Source organism: Macrobrachium nipponense, chromosome 11, assembly GCF_015104395.2.
Source record: "Macrobrachium nipponense isolate FS-2020 chromosome 11, ASM1510439v2, whole genome shotgun sequence".
Taxonomy (NCBI): domain Eukaryota; kingdom Metazoa; phylum Arthropoda; class Malacostraca; order Decapoda; family Palaemonidae; genus Macrobrachium; species Macrobrachium nipponense.
In genome coordinates, this window is record NC_061087.1 from 13,862,267 (window position 1) to 13,886,159 (window position 23,893).

A 23,893-nucleotide genomic window follows, 5' to 3' on the forward strand; every position below is an offset into this window, starting at 1 on the left:
TATCAAACCCACTTTCTCGATGATAAAAAGTATTATAGGTTATTAGGAACTGTCGTCCAAATCCGTTTATGACCGCCTGATTATTTCTGCAGAAGTTTTTATTTTTATTCTTTTATTCTTTGCTTGAAATATTGCTCTGTGTAAGCAGCGTAATATTCTCTTAAATTTTGAACTATCTCTCTCTCTCTCTCTCTCTCTCTCTCTCTCTCTCTCTCTCTCTCTCGTGACGACTCTAGCATTTCAAAATGAAATTTTCCCTCTCTCTCTCGACGACTCTAGCATTTCAAAATGGAATTCTCTCTCTCTCTCTCTCTCTCTCTCTCTCTCTCTCTCTCTCTCTCTCTCTCTCTCTCTCTTTCCGACGCAGGAATGACAAACTGATCATGTCTCAAGAACTTTTATTCTTCCCATCAAGAATCACAACTGATCGTGCCACTTAGTATCGAATAAAATGAGCAAAACGTCACGCCTCGATGATAGCATCACTAAACTACGTATCGTTTCAATGCCTTCATACCACAAAAGTCGCCGAGTGAACCGGGAGAGAAAAACGAACGTAACCTGTGCTTATAAATACGGTAATACTCACGCCCCCCCTCTCCCCCCCACAATCCCAAGTCTAAAATCCTCAACATCATTCGACTGGGGAGTACTACGTACATCCCTACTTACAAGGTAATGGGGAATCGAATATATAATTCTCGGAAGTTGAAGCTACGCATTAAAGTCTTTCAGATAAAGTGAGAATCGCCGCAAACGAAGATTCTGGCTAGATTCTCGACACGATTCTATAAGGCTGGACAAACGAAGGCGTGCTTCTTTCTCCGATAAGAAACCGAAAAAGGATCGAAATCGACTCCCGGTTCGAATAGAGAGAGACATTGCAACACAGTCACGCGTTATGTAAGGTGGGCGACGCAGGTCAATCAATTTATTTATTTGCAACACGGGAAACTAAATCTTAGTAAAGAGTTGCAAACGAGGAACGTCCTTTGACGTGAACTTTTCGTGTAATACCGGAATGACACGTGTTAACTCAATGGATCAAAGGGTGTTGCAGACACGCTGTGAACGAAATATAAAAGGAATTCTAAGGAAGTTCAAAGGGACATCACGAACACTGGATACTTTACCTCTTTTCGACCAGAAAAAAATTTAAATATCAAAAACTTTTACGCAACAAGATTTCAGATCAATGTATGTACATGTCATTACGGTTATTTGCTTCAGAAAATGTTATATTGCTAATTAGCCTCAGTTCAAGTACTGCAATATAACATTAATTGAAATTTCAAGAACAATTCAACCAAACTTCAGGTTATCTATTTTTAATCACTTAAATTTCCAATTGGTTATCATGAGTTTTGGTAGCCCGTCACACTAACGAAACAATTTAAATACAAAACAACTAGTAAGCACTCAAATGGGTGTATATCTTCCACCAGCCAAGGAAATATAATTTTTTATCTATCATTGTTTCCAGCTCCTTGACATACAGAATGTAAATACCCAACATCTCAGCTGGAAATCTCTGGAAAAAAACGCTCTCTTACACACACAAACAAACACATGCACACAGTAAAGCAAATCTCTGGAAAAAAACGCTCTCTTACACACACAAACAAACACATGCACACAGTAAAGCAAATCTCTGGAAAAAAACGCTCTCTTACACACACAAACAAACACATGCACACAGTAAAGCAAATCTCTGGAAAAAAAAAACCGCTCCCTTACACACGTACTTACACACAAGCGCGCGCGCGCGCAGTAAAACCCATCTCTAAAAAAAAAAAAACCCGCTCTTTTACACACGTACACTACACACACGCGCGCGCGAGCAGTAAAGCAAATTTCTGAAAAAAACGCTCTCTTACACACACACACACACAAACGGACAGCAAAGCAAATTTCTGAAAAAAACGCTCTCTTACACACACACACACACACACAACACACACACTCGCGCCCGCGCGCATACACACATAAACACACAGTAAAGCAAATTTCTCAAAAAAAACGCTCTCTTACACACACACACACACACACACACACAAATGCACAGTAAAGCAAATTTCTGAAAAGAAACGCTCTCTTACACACACACACACAATCACAAACGCACAGTAGAGCAAATCTATGGAAAAAATGCGCTCTCTTACACACAAAACGCACAGTAAAGCAAATCTCTGAAAAAAAAAAAAAAAAAAAAACGCTCTCTTACAAAAAACAAAACGCACAGTATAGCAAATCTCTGGGGTGGGGGGTGGGGGGTGGGGGAAATGACATAAAGGCACAGAATGAAGTATATAAACTTTTTGGGAGAGAAACATACTTGTCATGGAGGAGGGGCGCCTATTAATTCCAGGAGAGTGACCATCTCCAACTTTAGAATCGTCAGGAAAATTCTCAACGCGGACCTTCCATGATAAAAAAATACCCGTCAGAAAGAAAGAGAGAGAGAGAGAGAGAGAGAGAGAGAGAGAGAGAGAATGTTTCATTTCACGGACAATTTCCATAATAGCTAGAAAAAGGCTACCATCTGCCTTCCTTTCCTCGTACGCAAATAACTACCCGTTGAAGACGCGCTGTGACAAACGAATATATATGATTTCCAAAAGCCCAGCATAATCAGCCATGAAAATACAGCATAACGCAACGGCTAATCTTGCCAGGGAAATGGCAGCCTTTTCCTTTCTTCTCCCTCATAATTCAAAAGTCACGAGCTCAACGCAATACTATATCTACAACAAAGACTCAAAGAAAGATAAATTATTTGTTCGTATCTTAACGCAAGAAAAGGGGGAATCATTTCCCGCTCTCGCGTGTCCAGGGCAGGGGGCAAAATTGGTGAAATTCGCCAAAATAAAGTCTTGCAAATTATATCCCTGACGCAAGAAAAGTTGTACCAAATAGAACTTAATTAGTAACCATCAAATGTCGTCATGAATTCTGCTTATCTGCCAACACAGAAATCTCATCTGGACCGTGAGGGATAAAATTGTATTAGCTACATTTATAGGCCATGAAAGATAAGGTAAAAATTCTCTTGAAAAATAATGGCGGAGTGGTCTAATTACCAAGGAAAAGAAATCTAATCTCATTTCTTTTGCCAGTTATGCAGCATTTGTAAAAATTAGTTTAAAATTAAATAGCAAAGTTGGGCGCCTATAAAATCTTCGCCAAAACTGGAATAATTTGGTGAACACTGAATTAGAACTAAAATAAATCCGAGTACTAAATATTATTTCCTTCAAAAATCTTACTTTTAATCTAAAAAACGAAGAGAAATCGATGTGGATCACACAGTGACAGAGAGAGAGAGAGAGAGAGAGAGAGAGAGAGAGAGAGAGAGAGAGAGAGAGAGAGAGAGAAATGGATCAACATACAATGGAAACTCATTAAAATTTGTCGTGACGACCAAAGTAAATCAGCAATTACTACCTACACCATATACATCGCAATGTGCTGTATTTATTAAATGTGGGCTGCTACGTAAAAGAAAATAATAGAAAAAACAAGAAATATCATATTGAATGTCAGCTTTAATAAGTAGGAATTGTTGTTGGTTAAACAATGAAACCATTGGGACGGTAACGCCAGGATTCAATTTCAACAGAAAAAAATGGTCGATCACCCAAATGATTAGGAGTAAAATTTTTAAACATTTAACATTGGATTAACATTGACAATTATTTAGTGAGAAGTAACTCTCTTGGCCTCGCCAGTTCACCTCGAGGCTAATGGAGACATCAAAGTCCTTCCACTGAGCCGGCTCCGGGTTCTTTTATAAGCACGACCTCTTCGCTCACGACCCGCGAAGACTCAGGGGAGCGGCGGCGACGCACTAAATATGGAGAGACCGTAACGACAATTTAATCAAAACGACCGGACGGACAAATAATCTCGGAAATTACGATTATGATGAAAATGGAAAAACGACCTTCGAGCGTTTTAATTTTTAATTTCCGAAGCATGAAGGAGTAACCGCCAGAGATCCCGAATCGAGCCGGCGTTGCCACGCGGCCGTGGTCCTGTGTGGATCCTAGGAGCTTACGTGCTCTTGGCTGGACACCTTAATTGCCCGCTGTAATGTTAATACTCACGAATTCAATGAGAAAAATGTCAGCGCACTTAAGCTCTTTTTCTTCTTCTCTCTCCTTCCTCCTTCACTGGAGTTATTGAGATTTCATTTTTGATTACTGTTATTTGTTTTGAATAGATTCCCCAAAGCAGTTCTGATATTTGCCGAAGTTTCTCTGTTAATGGCTAAGGTTGTGATTAGAATAAGAAGAATTTTACATAATAATTCATATAATTCAAAAAGGAAAGCCATTTTTTTCATAATTAATCTGATTTGTTAAACACCATTCCTTCGTCAGCACCAAAATGCTAGAATATCGAATACAAGCTTTGATCTCACATACCCTTGGTAATTTTTTCAAAATAATATATTTCTACTTCATGGGGTATAGGCTGGCACACGTTGTAACTGGGCAATGAGACACTGGGAGTCACAAGCTTATGCGTGTGGGTCCAACGAAACTGCACCAAATTAACTTGGGTTATGAACCTTAGCTGGCATCAACCAAGGTCAAAACTTCATTGAAGCATAAACAATTTGCTGGCGAACAAAAGCTAATTTTTGGTAAAATTCACAATTACAGTCTCATCAATTCATATATATATATCTATATATATATATCTATATCTAATATTATATATATATAATTAATATATATATTATATAAAATATAAAAAATTTATATAAAAATATTAAAATATTATATATATAGATATATATATATATATATATATATAAATATATATATATAAAATATATAAAATATATATAAATAAATAAAAATATATATAATATATATATATATATATATATCTAGATATATATATATGGATATAGTATATATATAGTATATTATATAGGTATATATAATATATATATTATAATAGCTAATATCTTATATGACTGGTTAAAAAGTGTTCTGTAACAAAGAATTCCATCTAATAAAAAAGGAGCCCATAAAAAACACCAAAAAATGTAGAGAGTTCCCAAAAGTACTATATTTCAGAGACTGCTGTCTCTCTCTTCAGGTATATACCTGAAGAGAGAGACAGCAGTCTCTGAAAATATAGTACTTTCCTCTCTACATTTGGGTTTTGGTTTTTATGGGCTCCTTTTATTAGATATATATATATATATATAAAATCTTGTCGGGCAGATAAATACAGACTAAGAAACTAACTTCCCCTACAGAAACACTACTAATTTTCGAGTGCATTTCGTAATAACTGTCATTTAGTCACGTAGTTTGTATTAACAGAAAATAATGATTTTCTGTTTTCTATGTGTTAGAGAGAGAGAGAGAGAGAGAGAGAGAGAGATTGATGTTTGTACAAATCCAACACCATCACATTAATCACCCATCCTCATTCCGTATGTCCTCCAGCATTCACCCATAAACCCTTCATTACTTTCACAATCATTCGAGCATTTCCTGCCAATGAGACTTTCATTCCAATTAAAATTCTCTCTCTCTCTCTCTCTCTCTCTCTCTCTCTCTCTCTCTCTCTCTCTCTACGCGTCTTTCTTTGATGTCCGAATTCGTCAAAGTTGGTTTCATGAGTATACACATTTCTCTCTTCCTCTACTCTCGTCTCTCTCTCTCTCTCGTCTCTCTCGTCTCCTCCTCTCTCTCTCTCTCTCTCTCTCTCTCTCTGCAATTCTTTCTTTTCAATTCTCCAGATTTTTGTCAATGTGGGCGTTTTTCAAATATAAAAGTAACTGGAATCTCTCCTCTCTCTCTCTCTCGTCTCTCTCTTCCTCTCTATCTCTCTCTCTCTCCTCCATCTTTTATTGAGATCTGGACTTGTCAAGGTGGATTTTTATATATAAGATATAATAATATATATATATATATATATAATATAATATTAAACTGGAATCTCTCTATCTCCTCTCTCTCTCCTCTTCTCCTCCTTCTCTCTCATCGTCTCCTTCTCACTCTCTCTCCTCTCTCTCTGCATTGTTCTTTTATGTCTGACTTTGTCAGGGTGGATTTTCTACTTATGAAAAAAAAACGAGTCTCTCTCTCTCTCTCTCTGCATCGTTGATCACTGCTTCTGTGACGCCAGTTTTGCATAAAACCGCAAAATAAAACTCTCGCTCTCTCCCCATTCGCTGACCCAAATTGCAAAGGTTAGAATACGGTCAATGGGCAACCACATGCCTGGGTTTAAATGTCACAGTCATGGCATCAGTAAGCAAGGCACTGGCCTGTTAGCTCATTAACCTTGAGGGAATGATAACAACGACGCTGCCTTTACGGAAACTGCTGTACCTTCAGATTGCCTAAGATTGGTTATCGGAGGACCGAAATACTGGGTATTCTTATAGAGAAATTTCTCTTAACCTTTTGTGAATGTCTGTGGTGAAGTAATTATGACCTTCAGTTGGAATAAGTGAAGGGCGTTCAATAATATATGAAATGATAAAAATACAATGATTAAACAAAAGGAAAATGCTAAATTGTACGAACGTGCAAAATAGAATTAAAAATAATAGGTTACCCATGAAAAAATGAAACCTATTATATACTAAAAAATTATGTTTACTGACAAAGCTATAAAATATTGAAAAAAAAAACGTCTTTGTGACATCAAACTGCACGATAAATCACTATTTTATTAAGAAAGCACAATGTTTTGATTGAAATGACTTCCCGACCCTTAATTTTATTCAAGCAATCATTTCACAATATCAGTCGAATTCAGTTCTACAAACCTTCCCTAGGATAGCATTTATTCATGCCACGCTAGTCTGCTAATTATCACAGTATATTATCTGCTATAAATATACACGATTTTGCCCGCATGAAAAATATACAAACCTAATTACTGTTCATATTCATCCATCACCCGACATGCCTAATTTCTTTATCCATTTTTTTAAAATATATAATTCGAATGTTAACGCCACTGAATTAATGAACTATGACAGGATGGGTAGAACAACAAACATGAAAAATAAAACCGAATACACACACATACACACACTGCTGGGGTCTGAGCCCTCGGAAAAGCCACCTCACGAAATATACAAGGTTGTAATATGACTCAGGGGAAAAAAACTGCACTACAGTACGAGCAATCATAATCACTATCGCATTTTACCCATCTCCGTTCTTCCCTCCCCTTAACATATTCACAGAAGGTACCCAGCCAATAAACGGTGCCCCTTACACACACGCGCACGCGTCTATGAGTATGTACGAGCGCAGGTCATGCGAGGTTATAATCAATGACCATTACCGGGTGCGTTAACTGCTAATTACAGTGTCGCCTGTGGGGATGGGGAGAAGAGGTTTACAGGGATAGGTGGAAAAGGATGGAGAGAGAGAGAGAGAGAGAGAGAGAGAGAGAGAGAGAGAGATGAAAAATATCTATATTCAAATTAATACGTACATGCAATAATATAAAAATGCAAAAAAAAAAAAAATATATATATATTTATATATCTATAAATATATATATATCTATATATATCTATATATATATATATATATATATATATATATTATATATATAACAAATTTAAAAAAGTAAAAACCCGTTAATAAAAAAAGTAAGATCGTCAGAAGAAAATATGAGAGGAAGTGACAGGCGGACTAATTGGTAAACAAGATTACTTCTGGGGGAGAGAGAAACAAATTAAGACTAAAAGTGGAATGTTGAGTAAAGCAGTAGCAGAGATATGGCGATAGGGGAAGAAGGGAGAAGGAAGCGATGACAAGGCAAAAGCTCAAGTCGTGCATAAACAAAAACCTTAATTGTAATCATATATGCTTTCACGCATGCGCAAACAGACGTTGCTGTGCGCGGCAGTGTTTGCCCTCGAGTGCACAATGGGGATGTGCCACAAACTAGGCGAGTCGGAGAGCTTCATTAATTGGATACGCACAAAATAGTAATTTTATTTTTGAATAAATTCTGTTTTTAGTTTATTTCAGAACACAGCTGTATCTCATATTAAAATTTTTTAACTAACAAGAACCAGCGTAAGTAGTCCATCATGAGAATTTTAAATCTTTAAACAAACTCGATGTCATGAAAGCCTTCAATTCACTCATTCAGGTTTGGTTTGCCACGTGTCTCGTTGTGACCCACACACCGGTCTCTTTAGGACTGTTGTTAGTATTCCCTTAAAACTTGTCATGGGTGATAATGAGTGACAATGAGGCCCGAGAACCCAACTGAAAGACCGTGGTTAAAAACTTCCCCTTATTTATCTGTGACTTGCCGGGTCTCAGTGACTCTTAAGGACTGTTGTCAGTATTGCCTCAAACTTTTACGGTTGATCATGGGTTACATGAGGCCCGAAAACCAAACAGAGTAACTGGATGGATATAAAGTTCCGGGAACTTGAAAAGACTCTAGTACCAAACTTAATGGATACAATCAGAGATATAAATAGATCCTTACTATTTCACATGACAAGACAAATGAGACTCGATCTCCTGAACCCTTCCAGGGACGAATAATCATAAAAAGGGGGTTTTCTTTCTCCTGCGTCGATTAAGAGCAACTTATTCGGAGGTCTGTGCGTTAAACTCTGGGAGGAAAGGTCGTAAACATGAGGAAATATGACTCAGGCACGTTAGCGTCAAAACCTGGAATAACAACAAAGCCTTTTTTCGCGGAATTGGCGACGTTTACCAGCGACATGCGAGGTAGGCGCGCGCTCCTCGGAAAAAAAAAAGATGGCTGGAGTTTTCACTTTTTCTTAGCAACAATTACAGTCAAGATAATAATGAGCATTTCTGTTACTGCTAATACTGCTGCTACAACGAGAAAATGACAACACGAACAATATTATTATTAAACATAACGGCTACTAACACTAAATTATCATAAATAACTGCTCCGAGCCCTATACTATACATAATAGCTACTAGCTCTATACTATTATACTTAACAGCTACTAGCACTATACATTTATACATAACAACGACCAGCACTATACTATCATACAACTACTAGCACTATACTATTATACATAACAGCTACTAGCACTATACTGTTATATATAAAAGCTACTAGCACTATACTATTATACATATCAGCTACTAGCACTATACTGTTATATATAAAAGCTACTAGCACTATACTATTATACACTATATAATATACATAACAGCTACTAGCGCTATATTGTTCACCTGAGCTACCTTGTTGTACTTGAAATTACGTGATCAAGATTTCCTTCAAACATTCGTAAACAAACTCGAACTCATTTCAGCCCCACCCTAGACCCTGATGTTGTGAGCAAACTTATAATCTATGCTGCATGTGGACGATGACTGCGCACTAATCAGACGAACTGTTGTCCCGTTATCCTTGAGGAAAAATATCCTCAAGATATTCCCTGCACGTTCCTTAATTATCACAACTTTGGGTTTCTATTGCGGACCCAGTTCCTCGTTGGACGAGTGGTTTTCGCACTCGGCTACCAATCCGGCGGTCCGAAGTTCGATTCTCGGCTCTGCCAACGCGGAATCAGAGGGATATATTTCGGGTGATGGAAGTAAATTTCTCGATATAATGTGGTTCGGATCCCCCAATAAGCTGCAGGATCCGTTGCTGGGTGACCAATTGGTTCCTAGCCAAGTAAAAATATCCAATCCTTCGGGCCAGCCCTAGGAGAGCTGTTAATCAGCTCAGTGGTCTGGTTAAACTAAGATATACTTAATTTTTATCGCGGACCCTCCCACACATCAAAAAGGCCTCTAACGGTTTTTTTTTTTTTTTTCTATAAAAGAAAAATATTGAGGCGGCTATTTTTCTGTCCGCCCTCAGATCTTAAAAAGCACTGAGGCTAGAGGGCTGCAAATTGGTATGTTGATCATCCACCCTCCAATCAACAAACAAACCAAAATACAGCCCTCTAGCCTCAGTAGTTTTAATTATATTTAAGTCTATAGCTAGCCAGAATCGTGCGTCTGGTAACGCAATAAGACAGGCCACCACTGAGCCGTGAACTGGAAACTTCATGGGTCGCGGTTCATACAGAAAACTTGATTGTGCCGAAGAAACTTCGGCGCATTTCTTTTACTATTTTATCTGGTCTAGTAGTTCTAGGGAAGAAAACTTAAATTTTACACCATCCTATCTGCACCATTTTTTAATAATTTCCTTGAATTTCCTTTCCACCAGTTTGGTTGAAATCGATCTAATAGTTTTGGTGAACAAGCGTAAGATATGTAAAGTTTATGAGCAAACATTTATATTTTCCATACTTATTATTATAATTATTTTTAGCTTTAGAGAAGGAGGTCACTGCATTGACCTATGTGGTACTTGGGAACTTACGTTAAGGGTCAGATTACAGAAAATAAAGAAAAATAATTAAATATATGAACAACAACTTCATATAGTGTGCGTTGGTATTAAAACACACACACACACACACACACACACACACACGGATTATACCGGAAGAAAACATCCAAAAAGCAAAAGGAAAATCCTCCTTCTGTCGAGTATCTAGTTCAAAGTAATTCCCAAACAAGGAAGTGAAGTCAACCCTCACCTGGGATCATGTCAGCTCAGCGTAGAGCGGGGGCAGACCGGAGCCTTCATATCTCTCAAATCTATTACGCTCCTTTTAGATATTACATTAAAAGGATAAATTGCACAGTAGCCGTATGGCCGCGCGGTCAGCCTAATTGTTCGAAGGCATGCGACGGAACGAGAAGAAGAAGAAGAAGAAGGACGAATGCATATTAGGAAGAGGAAAATACGCACCCCTTACGAAAGAGCGGATAGAAGAAGGAACAAGAATAAAAACGGATACTGCACATGGAGAAAGTGACGAACAGAGGACATTGAAAAGAGGGATGAGAACAAAGTAAGACAGAATACGAATTGAGATAAAAAAATAATAAAATAAAATTAAATTAAAAAAAGAAAGATAAAATGACGTGAAAATGGGTAACTCGTGGATCCAGAATGGGAACGTGAAAATAGCAGAGAGAGAGAGAGAGAAAAAAACTGAAATAAATAAATGTAAGGAGTACAAAGGATAAACATAATAGATATCAAAATCACATTTCCGAAGCAAGGTCACTTTCTAAAAAAAAAAAGTAAATAAATAAATAAATAAAGTTCAAATTTTCAAATTCCCTTCCACCCCATACACTAACCACCACAAAACCATTAACCTTATGCCTATAACCACTGCATATATCGAGAATTAAACACCACACACGAACTACTGTTTCACGAGTTCAAAAACATTCAAATGATAAGTTTTGACAACGACACAAAAGGTGCCATGCTAGTCTCTGAACCTTGCTATCAGTATTAGTGCCGTGCGTGCACTTCGTTTGTTCTACTGTATATCGAATTAATTAATGAAAAAGATAGAAGTAAAGCGGGTTTAATTAAGTTTGAATTGTATAAGTATCGCAGAGAAAAATAAACATTACTAATTTTATGAAATAAAGATTATATGACATTACAGCAAAGTTGCCTATTTAGCTAACTGCCAAAGTGAAAACCTAAATAACAACATACAAGTAGAATTACTTTTAAAATGTATTAATTTACAGCATAAGCAAAGATTTTCAAAAAAGTTTTAAAAAATGAGGGTGTTATAAACTACAGCCGAACCTTATTTTAGGTCAACTAGATGGCCCTACACACAAGCACGTCTTCGTAAGAGAGAGAGAGAGAGAGAGAGAGAGAGAGAGTGGGGGGAGGGGGGTGGTTCCTGTCCTTTCTAATAACACCGTCAGATCCATCCTCTCCTTTAAGGAAACTTAATGGTTAGCCTGGATAGTGCGGCGGTCTTTCTGAACTTAGTAGACCTACGAAATCTCAAGGACTGTCAACGAATAAGCCTAACCCCCTTAAAAAAGAAAACAATAAAAAAAACCGGGGCTGAGGTTCAATTTGGACAATTACCCAAGTGTCAAGATTACATTATCTTAGATACTTAATTCGAAGAGCAGTAATTGAAAGACTGAAAAAATAATAGCGTATACTTGAATAAAGGCCCTTGAAGACCATGTTCCATTATGTAGCAATGGGTAGTTGTTTGAACAGAGAGAGAGAGAGAGAGAGAGAGAGAGAGAGAGAGAGAGAGAGAGAGAGAGACCCATTATGTAGCAATGGGTAGTTATTAGAGAGAGAGAGAGAAGGAGAGAAGAGAGAGAGGACCCAATTATGTAGCAATGGGTAGTTATTAGAGAGAGGAGAGAGAGGAGAGAGAGGACCATTATGAAGGCAATTGTAGATATTTGAATCTACAGAGAGAGAGAGAGAGATGCCGAGAGAGAGGGAGAGAGAGACCCATTATGTAGCAATGGTAGATATTTGATCTACGAGAGAGAGAGAGAGGAGGAGATGAGTGGGAAGGAAGAGACGAATCACGAGAGCGAGCGAGAGAGAGAGAGAGAGATGCGAAGCAATTATGTAGATTTGGAGTATTTGAAAGGAGAGAGAGAGAGAGAGAGAGAGAGAGAGAGAGAGAGAGAGAGACGTTCGACGGGAGGCGGTGACAGACGTATCAGATGAGACGGTAGTTTTTAATCAGAGGCGGCCGACGCCGTAGCTAAAAGCCCCTCCATCCCGCCGAAGGACAATAACAGTCCATAGGCCTATAAATAATTGTGGGGGGTGGGTGGGGACGGGTCTGTCTCTCGACCAAAGTGTCATACTCATTATCATTCATTCTGAATCACAACAGCAGAAAAGAACGAGTCGAAGCTATTTGCTTTAATAATAATAATAATAATAATAATAATAATAATAATAATAATAATAATAATAATAATAATAATAATAATAGCATGACTTAAAATGGAAGGAAAAATTCACAGTTATGTAACTATAAATATATTTAAAGATAAAGCTTTCCAGAGATCTTTCAAGAATCTGTACGATTCTACTTGTCAAGCTCTCTGTAGAGTTTTATATATATAAAGATATTTATACACTTACATAACTGTGGATTTGTTACTATAATAATAATAATAATATAATAATAATAATAATAATAATAATAATAATAATAACGTCATCACTGAAAATCTTTGTTTCAAATTATTTCGAGTTTGCGGTCGCGATCTTGACCTTTTCTTGTTTGGAAATGTGTCAACATTAAATCTTGCTATCGTACTAGAGCCTTCTTTCTATTGTCACTGGACTGTGGGTGTTCCTGGCGATTGTGATAAACCGAAAAAGTCTGCTTTTCCTTATTAGACGAGTCTTCTTCCGTCCGATCTGTATTGGATGTTCATAGCAATATCGTCGCAACGGCGTCTATTAAGAGAATCCATAAGAATCGAAGAAAGTTTATAGGGCGGGCTTGGAAATTTAATGTATTTTAACAGATAGCATTATAACTGTCATATTGTGATAAACAGACTACAGAGGAAATATAAAAATAACAATATGAAATGCAAATTAATTTAGAATTAGTCGATTTGTTTAAAGGATTTGGAAACGAAAGGAAAAAAAACAAAAAACGTGTACGGGAACATCAGAAGTAATACCAGAGAACAGACAAAGAGTTTGTACTTGCTTTAAGTGAACCATAACAAAAGCTGCTTTGTCCAAAGGCTTGAGATACTTTAAATAGACAAATTGTGGCAACAACGCTAAAACTAAAGTCGAGTTATACACAATGACGCAATGGCCGGGAGATAAGCTATACCAGGTTACGACAGGACTAATATGGATGTGACGCGAAACGACCCTGACCTCCAATTCGTTTATTTACTTATAAGGAACCGCCCTCATCCACCTCCCAAAGTAGGAATCCCAGACCACTCCCAGACTTCAGATATGCCAGCTGTCTCTCCGGTACCCCCTCTCCAAACCCCCTTACCCCGCCCTCACCTGGCCTTCCCAATTCCATTCCCTCCAAATCCTAATCCAGTCTGGTACGGTTCGTATCGCCCAATTGCATGCAAACGCTGCGACTCGGCTACTGGCCAAGGTCAGATGAAAATGACATTTTTCACATCAGAAAATGGCTACTGTGTAATAAGCGAAGTTGCTTAATTAAGGAAGATGAAATGGAAACCTCTAAGATGCAGAAAGAGATCGATACGAAATCAAGTAAAAGCATGCTAAGGGGCCATGCGATAGACTGATTAGGCTAAGAGGCACTACCTATTACGTACGGGTGATTCACGTTCCCTAAGTTCTCAAGTCTTGTTATCCCTCTCCTGCTGACCCAAAGTCAGAAATGCTTTCAATAGTAATGATGACGAATATATAGGTATATATATATATATATATATATTATATATATATATATATATAGATATATATATAATATATATATATATATATATATATATATCGCATGTTTCTACATGCATTTATGAGCGTTAACAAATGTATACATACATACAGGCATCGAAGATAAGTATAATAAGTAACTTCTAATAATTGTGAACACATTCACGTAGGATGCCTTAAAATATTTAACGTTAATACTGTTATCAAAAAGAATCTCACCTTCATTCACATTTACTGATGACAAACCGGAGTAATCGATCTAATAAAAGGAGCAAGAAACCATTCTTAACACTGAATATCACGTAGCCATAACCACTGAACATGTACTGTTTAACCAAACACATATTTAATTAATAAATGCGTTCAGAATAAAATAAGGTGACGAGGACTTGAAATGGCCCAAAAGAAGAGCGACAAGGACTGGTCTGGGGGCGAACGTCGATGACTCACGGAGCACGAACAGAAAATGGGGTATGTGAAAGAAGACGAAAAACTTTTTGTTTGTTTGCTTGCTTTTCTGCCGTGACGGCGTCATAATATCAATTAACGACGGGTCTCGTCTCAGAGAACAAAAGAATTGTGGAATGTACCGACATATCACCATAAATAAACGGCGAGCAACAAGCTTACGTAACGTAATATAGAAACTTTGCACAAACGTAGTATTACAAAGCAACAATGCCTTCTGAACCCATTTTGTCGATACTGTGTAGACTGCTCAAAGCATTCGGGCCCCCTTCAGTGAAATAAGAAACTACATATTCCACAATCTATTTCTGACGTACGTTAATAAAGAATTGATCGCTATGGTTAAAGTTTCCACTGGACGATCATTTCACCAAATTATCGGTCGGCCATGATACTTTCCGTAAGCATATTTATATTGATTCTCCCGCCATTCTTTAACTCCCAGTTCCCTCTTTAGAAAGAATTTCAACAATGTACAGAGCGCTCATAGAGGGAATACGGAGATCCAATATAAACGTATTATGGTCGCTTGTAAAAATTGGTTATGGATATAGGCGAATTCCTCTGTTGCCGAGGTACTTTCATGTATCTGACTACGAAACGTCACCCCAAATAAGGAACTGATATATTTTCATGTAGTTAATCTCCAAATTTCAGTAAATAATTCACCCTAAATAAGGAATTAATATATTTATGTCGTTAGTCTCCAAATTTCAGTAAATAAGTCACCCTAAATAAGGAATTAATATATTTATGTAGTTAAGTCTCCAAATTTCAGTAAATAAGTCACCCTAAATAAGGAATAGATATATTTTAATATTAATAAGTCTCCAAATTTCAGTAAATAATAAAAACTGATTCATCTGTTGTTATTGCCATTATAATCACATAAGCGAGAGAGAGAGAGAGAGAGAGAGAGAGAGAGAGAGAGAGAGAGAGAGAGAGAGAGTGTGTGTGCCGCATTACTTCGAAGTCAAGCCCTTTCCTTTCTCTTGTGAACAATATAAAAAAAAAATTCCAGAGGTGGAATGAAAACAATACCAAGACGCCACTGAAAGTGAGGAAGACGCAGGAAGTGACGATTACGGGCAATATAACTCTTTCACCTTTTAGACAGGGACACACACGCACACACACACACACACATAGGGAGACTGACAAACACTAGCTACCTTTCTACACAGAGACATAGTAGACCGATTACTGGAGGACGATTTCTTTATCTATTTGTCATGTCGGAGTTAGAATATCAAGGCTCAGCAAAATATCTAAGTATACACAAACATACTAAATGCTGCTTTACATTTTGACGTGTGACGTTCTCGAACATTAATGTATAATTTCTTTGTTTTTATGTATTAAATGAAATTTCAATGTAAATTTCTTCGTTCATAGGTTAAATGAAACCCAGAGCAATATAGTGTACTAGAGAAAACCTAGAAGCACAAAAGAGGTATAGTCACAATGCATTTATTAACAAGCCCTGTTACAGTGACGTCACAACATTGTAGGTCAACGACAAAAATAAAAAATAAATATATATACAAAATAAAAAACACACACTCATATTCAAGTAACTGACAGAAAGAATTTAATAGACCACTAAGAAATACATTTAAAACCATTTCCAACAAAATACTATTTTTTTTTCCTTTTTTACAAATATTATACCAAACATATCTCTTAAATAACTTTTTGTTTACTCAGGCTTATCTGTTGTGGTTTGTCATTAAGGGACTGTTTCTTCCACAGCCTAAATATTTTATAGATATTTAGAGTTAGATATTTTCTCTATTTTTTTTTTTTATTTTTGATTGGAACGAAAATTTAGCATGACAAAAAGTAATCCAATAGTGCTTCAATTAACATACTCGTATACAGTTTTAATGAACACTGACTACATTCCTATAAACAGCTCCATAAAAACCAGAGTTTTTTGCTATTTTTATTTCCCATAGAAGGGCATCATAGAGTAACGTCTAGGTGTCTCAAAAAAAAGAAAAAAAAAAGTTACTGAATAATCTGAGCACACAATAAATGCCCATAGGAGTACCTCTAATTTTATCTACTCGGCTGCGCGGACTTTATAAAACCCTAATCAGCATCCCAAACGCTAAGCACGAATACTGAAGACGTGTCCGACATAACTGTAATAATTAGGTAATGCCATTATCATAAAAGATAAACGTCAACGAGATATGTCGCCGGGAACCGAGAATGTTGGCAAGAATTCTCAAAACCAGCCAGGCTGATAAATGTCACATAAGTGTCTTTGTTGAAGCTGTTCTCTTGGCCCTCTACATACCATGAACTTAGAGAGAGAGAGAGAGAGAGAGAGAGAGAGAGAGAGAGAGAGAGAGAGAGAGAGACTGTATTTTACTTGATGTGAGTAATATCGTATGACCACGAGGACTATCGGTTACCTCAGTTATACCATAATTTTCCATCCCAAATTGCAATATAATGAATAAAAAGCAAGAAATTTTTTTTATTATACAATGAGAGGATAAGCATAAGCATAATGGTAAAATAAAGTATATGGAGAGAATGAAATAAAATAACCAATAACAAAATAAAATCTGGCGAAAATAAAAAAAAAAAAAACATTTTTAAAAATGAAGCTCATCAACTAAAACGATCGTGAAGAACAGAATAAGAACAGCATCATAACAAAGACTGTTGGTTACATCAGTTATGTGAAATAACCGTAAATATTTGATAGCTACACAACACTGAAATTGTTTATTACATGATAAAAAAAAAATGCAAATATACTATAGACTACGCACCTAAGCTTCTAGAATAATGAATGCCAATTAAAAAATATAAATGTTTATTATACAATGACACGGTAATCATAAATATAATGACAAAATAATGGACGCGAATGAAAGAAAAACATGAAATAAAGCATCTGAATGAATCAATGAAAGTAAAGGCAAATAACAAAACAAGAAAAGAAGAAGACAAAAATAGAACTACTATCAAGTAAAAATTCTTAACCACCTTGAAGCCGAAAAGAAAAATCAATAAACGCTCCTCACGAAAAATGAATTATCAATTTCGACGACGGCACTTCAAGTGAAATATGACCCGGGGGTGGGGGCGGTGGGTAGGGGGGAGAGGGCAATCTGTAAGGCACCTCGGCAGCGCACACGTGCCGTCATCTGTCATAACGCAGGAAGTCACGACCCGGCCATAATCGTGAGCGAGATAAAACGCGTCATGAAGGCTCACGAATGAAAACAAACATTCGTCGTGGCTTAGCCAAGGGTAAGAGAGGAGAGGAGAAGAGAGAGAGAGAGAGAGAGAGAGAGAGAGAGAGATTTATAAATACAAATATTTGTGGTACCGCTAAATATAGTGTGTGGCTAGGCATAAGACTTACTAGATTTTTACTTTTGTGTGTGTATCTAGTGGAGGTAATAAGTACACCCATATCTATGAGTACATCTCTCTCTCTCTCTATCTCTCCCACACACACATTATATATGTATATATATATATATATATTAATATATAATATATATATATATATAATATAGAAGAATTGAGAGAGAGAGAGAGAGAGAGAGAGAGAGAGAGAGAGAGAGAGAGAGAGAGAAATAATATTCTAAACGCTTTATTAAGCATAATCGTACAAGAGAGAATGAAACGATATTCTTACCGCCTTATTATGCTTAATCATAAGAGACAATGACAATATTACCCAACAGCTTAAGGGCACAGGTTATGGATGCGACGAATCTGACATTCTTATGTGAATAAGAATACTGCAGATAAAACCATACAAATGAGACTTTAAAAATGGCTATTTTTAACGAAGCGTCTCCACGAGTTTGATTAGGCAAATAATAAATTCCAAATGAGATGGACAGACAACAAGAGGATTCATTAACGCACAGCTGAAGAAGTCGTGACTACAAAAGGCTTTGCTGAATAAGGAGAAACTGACAGACTTGGTAATTTGGCACGTTCTATTACACGTTTTTTTTTTTTTTTTTGGCTCTAGAAGCAGGTACGGAGACCAACATCAGACCATGAGATATTTCACCAATGAGCCTACTTCTTACATCTTAATCTATGCTAGAAGTGCGTCTATAATTTCATTTTGATAATGCATTAAATTTTCTCAATACTGAAACATCTGAAATATTTACCTTCCAACCTCATTTTTGTACCTGTTTCGGTAACATCTTTTTTTTCAAGGCTGGAAATTCTGACAATTGTCGGAAAATACATCGATATAGCTGAGATTTATCTGGTTTTATGCCAGCACGAACTAGAGAGTTAAGCCTATAAGCTCCATTCACATCCACCGGTTTTCTCGTTGACGCCAGCAATAACCAATTCATTCAAGAGACAGCGAAACAAATGGGACGTCACTTACCCTGAGCAGAAGCGGAGGGACTCGCCAGCAGAATACACAAACAGGAGACTAGCAGGACGTGTTTAGCATTCCAGAGGGTCCTCCACATTTTGCTGGATGTATGGAGGAAGGAACTAGTTGATACAGGTGGGTATGCGCAGGACCCGACTGCTCGGGATTCGGTGGCACGGTACGAGATATTTTGGGTTAGGGACTCCCCGACTAAAGGCACAGCATTTGCAAACACGAATGACGGCTTACCACTGTCCACAATGTCACTGGAACGACCCACTACGGTAGTTCTGCCATCACGGTCATCACCGCCGTCGTTTTCACTAATAATCGTATTGTCACTAAGAGAGACAAGCCGCCCTTGACAGGCACTGCTGGTTTCCATGATTTGGTCGGTCACATCCAACACTCCCTTCCTCCTCCTCCACCTCCTACTCCTGCAAGTGCTGCTACTTTTCGGTTCCTCTCCTTCTTCCTCGCACCTCGCCCGACAGGATGTCATAAGTGACACTGTTGTTTCGGTGTTAACAAGCGGCGAAGGAAAGCAGCGGCGGTAGTGGGAGGAGATGGCGGCGGAGGATGTGGCACTAGAACGGCAGAGGGAGGAGGAACCTCGGAGAGCTCTTGGTACGCCATCGTTCCATTCTTCCATGGCTCAGTGGAACGGCTGGGAAGGAACAGGGGGAAGGGGAGGGATTTGAGGGATGGAGGGGGGAAGGGGAGGCGTAACGCGAAGTCGGCACCACCTGCACTTTGATGGAAAAGAAAAGCCTCGGAAGAGAAAAACAAAAACAAAAAGTCTTCCAAACCAATGACGAAGAAGAACGACCACTCTGGACGAAGCGTCTCGCTTTCGGATTCCCGAAGACGAAGACAATGTGGCGTGTCTTGAGGGTGAGTGGGCACGAGCAAATGACCTGCTGCTCTTCTTCTACTTCTTCTCCTTCGACTGATTACTCAGAACTTCAGGAGGTCAGACCTCCTCCTCCGCCTCCCAAAGGAACCTTATTGCACACGTAGAAGTGTCTAACCCCCACCACTTGCTTCTAAAGGGCGGGGTCAAGCTGTCAACCGAACATGCTGGTGTTCCTGCGGAGTAAAAAAAAAAAACGAACTTTTAGTAACCATTCACTCTTCACTGCTCGTAGAAAGTCTTAAGGTTTGCTTTCTTTTTAAGGCATGCGTATCTGCTAGGGTTAAGTGACAAGCATTGTGTCGAAACCGCACACAATCAATTAAATTAGCTTTATGCTCATGGCGTGTAACTTCAATGTGACCGGCGGATTCCTTTTGGAATAAGTGTCTAATAATGAAGGGTCATTCTCAGCAGGAAAAATTCTGATCACATGCTTGGTGGCTCAAACTGAGAAGCCAGTGGTAATCAAACGAAAGCAAACCTAACAGACCAATTGACTGAAGCATCAGTTGTAAAAAATGGAATGAAATATAAAATGTCTACGGGACGTTAGTCAAGTATTGCAAGAAACTATAAAAATTGCAGAAGGAGAGAAAGCTCTGTAATTAGCAATACATGCAATAATAAATGTGATTCAATGTTAACATACGGCATATAAGAATGGAATGGAAATAAAAGAAAGGCTAGATAATCATGAACTTTACAACACCATCTACGCATGTTCAAATGATTTCTGTCGAAATCTAATTTATTTCATTAATATATTGTTTTCATACTGTTACTTTTAAACCTCATGTGAAAACTGTCAAGCATGAAGGTTATCACGTTGCAATGAAACTGTATTTTCCTCTTGTAAAGCGGTATAAAGGAAAAGTACAGTTTACAAGATTTTTTTTTTTAAATAAACGAGTAGCCTAGGTAGACAGAAAACTCTCTCTCTCTCTCTCTCTCTCTCTCTCTCTCTCTCTCTCTCTCTCTCTCTCTCTCTCTCTCTCTCTCTCTCTCTCTCTCATGACTTCACTTAGCTTGTAAAAGTGAAGCAATATTTTTCTGGTCTATAAACAAAAATCACATTTTTCGATTAATCACTTTTCTACGTCGAGGTAACTTATCTCAAAATGTTCTTACAACCCCCCCCCCCTTCTCTCTCTCTCTCTCTCTCTCTCTCTCTCTCTCTCTCTCTCTCATCCCATTACCACACCGAATGACAACATTTTACAACTGGCGATCAGCCGTCAAGATGAGAAAACATCGTAACAAAAAACCCAATTAAACGCTTCCATAAATGTACACCTGAATGAGCCGAAATGTTATGCTTCGACTAGTAAGTAGAACAGTGGTAAGAAACTAAAAGAGTTCAGCAAAAATATAGAAATCTCAACCGCATTTGTAATTAACCTCCTCATAATTAAGATTCACCTCTTCGCGTTCGCCGACGGCAGCATCTCAATTGCGTTATTTTGGTTTCGAAATCTGCAATGATAAGCCATGAGGTGCTGCAATCTGGTGAATAATCAGAGAAGGCGTGGTTCAGTGATTTAAAAGTGTCACTTACACACACACACTCACATGTAACTATACATATAGTATACATACCTATACATTAAGACATTGTCAAGGAACGAATGAAATACAGTTGGATGGAACGAAAGTTATCAGGAAAAAAAAAAAAAAACTTTCCTTCCAATTATATTTCATTCGTTCTCTGACAATGTCTTAGTAAAGACGAAAGCGCTTGGATTTCTGCCTATCAATTTTCTGTGGTATTCGCTTATTCAATGAAGTCACGTGCATCTACTGTGATTTTTAAGCATACCTATATGTGTTATATATATATATATATATATAATAACTATATATATATATATATATATATATATATATACGTACCTGCATACGGTATAGCTATAGGGGAAATCGCTTCAAAAAGGTGATAACCAGCAAGTGTTCTGGAATGAGGTTGCAAGCCCGGCGTTCTTCGCTATTACGGCTGCAACCCTATAGACACTCAAATAATTCACTGCTTAGGTTGTTATTACATAAACATCACTTAATCACTCGTACCTTTAAAAAATTAAACAGCAACGTGCATTTAGAAACATGCGCACAAACGCGTAAACACAAACAAGAATCTAACATGAAATTTAACCAGCGACTATAGGGTATTGACTTTAAATTCTAAAAGAAATTATGAAAGTTCACCGACATTTAGAAAAAAAAAAATCAACTGTTTTCCTGTCTCTGATAGTTGAAATGCATCGAGTCTAAGACTGACATCACTGCCCAAAGAAGCTACTTGTTTTTCATAAACATTAATCTATATATGTATACAAATATACATACATATATATATATATATATATATATATATATATATATATATATATTATAATGTAAATAAATTCTTCTGTTAAATCAGGATACGTCTCAAGTATAAAAGGCCCTAAGGGAGGAAGTTAGTCCACCGTAATATAGTCCTTAGCTTTAAACCAGTGTGTTTTAATGGATCTTTTATATTTGAGATATATATAATATATGCATATGCGTGTATGTATATAATATATATACATATATGTGTATTACATGATAGTTGGTCAATTTTAAATGAAATCTTTATACTTTCAAATATCAAGCTACAAAAAGGGAATCATACAATATAACAGCACTTATCCCAACCAGTACTCGAACCCCTTCCTTTTAAGTAGGGCTACCGTAATTTAATGCACTCAGCCGTCAAATGCATAGGTTTGAATCCTGGTCTGTATTGTATGTATGTATGTATGTATGTATGTATGATGTATAGATGTATGTATGTATGTATGTATGTGTATATATATATATATATATATATATATATATATATATATATATATATAGAGAGAGAGAGAGAGAGAGAGAGAGAGAGAGAGAGAGAGAGATACAAATTCATGCATACATACCCTCCTAAATATCAACACACAAATAACCAATTAATATCGAATCCAATCTACATTTGGGAAAACTTACACCCAATAGGCATTATTAATATGTGTACACTTTATATATATATTATATATATATATATATATATATATATATATATATGATCTATATATATATATATATATAATATTTTGCTTATTATAATGAATGAATAATAGCAGTTGTTTTCATTAGCTTAACCGTACGCTAATACACACACACATCTATATATATATATATATATATATATATATATATATATATAATATATATATATATATAGGTGTGTGTGTGTGTGTGTGTATTAGCGTACGGTTAAGCTAATGAAAGGTACTTTAACAATATTTAAAAACATAGAGAGAGAGAGAGAGAGAGAGAGAGAATCCCCCGAAAAAAAGGCCATAAATGACTAACGGTGTATTGATACTGTTATCAGATTCAGAAAGACATTCCACACCCAGTGGAAACAACACCAACGCCAACGGAGCGTGTGAAGAGAGAGAGAGAGAGAGAGAGAGAGAGAGAGAGAGAATGTCATTCTATCAGGACCGGCCGCAGTGGCATTGCATGCATACCGACATCGTTCCTGAGGGCCACTTCTGACCGTGTTCACTTCAGCCGAGATATTCGGGTGCCGCTACTGAGCCCCCTTCATGTTATGTCTGGGGCAACAACGCCCCACCCCTCCCTCCACCAGCAAAAGACGACAAGCTAAACCACTTACTGAAGATTCGCCTTGTTGAAAAAAAATTATACACACATGTTTATACATATAAATAAATGTTTTAAGAACAAACAGTTACGCGGACGAAGAACCGGCTGACTAGCAACCCCCGCCC

At 37.2% G+C, this 23,893-nt stretch overlaps 1 protein-coding gene across 2 annotated transcripts in view; it reads right to left on the reverse strand.

The window, feature by feature from the left end:
• Window positions 1-23,893, reverse strand: part of LOC135226410 (protocadherin Fat 3-like) — a 378,891-nt gene that overhangs the window by 56,078 nt on the left and 298,920 nt on the right. For both annotated transcript variants that reach the window (XM_064265980.1, XM_064266066.1), the window contains exon 2: window positions 19,187-20,266. In XM_064265980.1, the coding sequence (XP_064122050.1) occupies window positions 19,187-19,829 (643 nt within the window). In that variant the 5' untranslated portion in view covers window positions 19,830-20,266. The remainder of the gene's footprint in view (window positions 1-19,186; window positions 20,267-23,893) is intronic.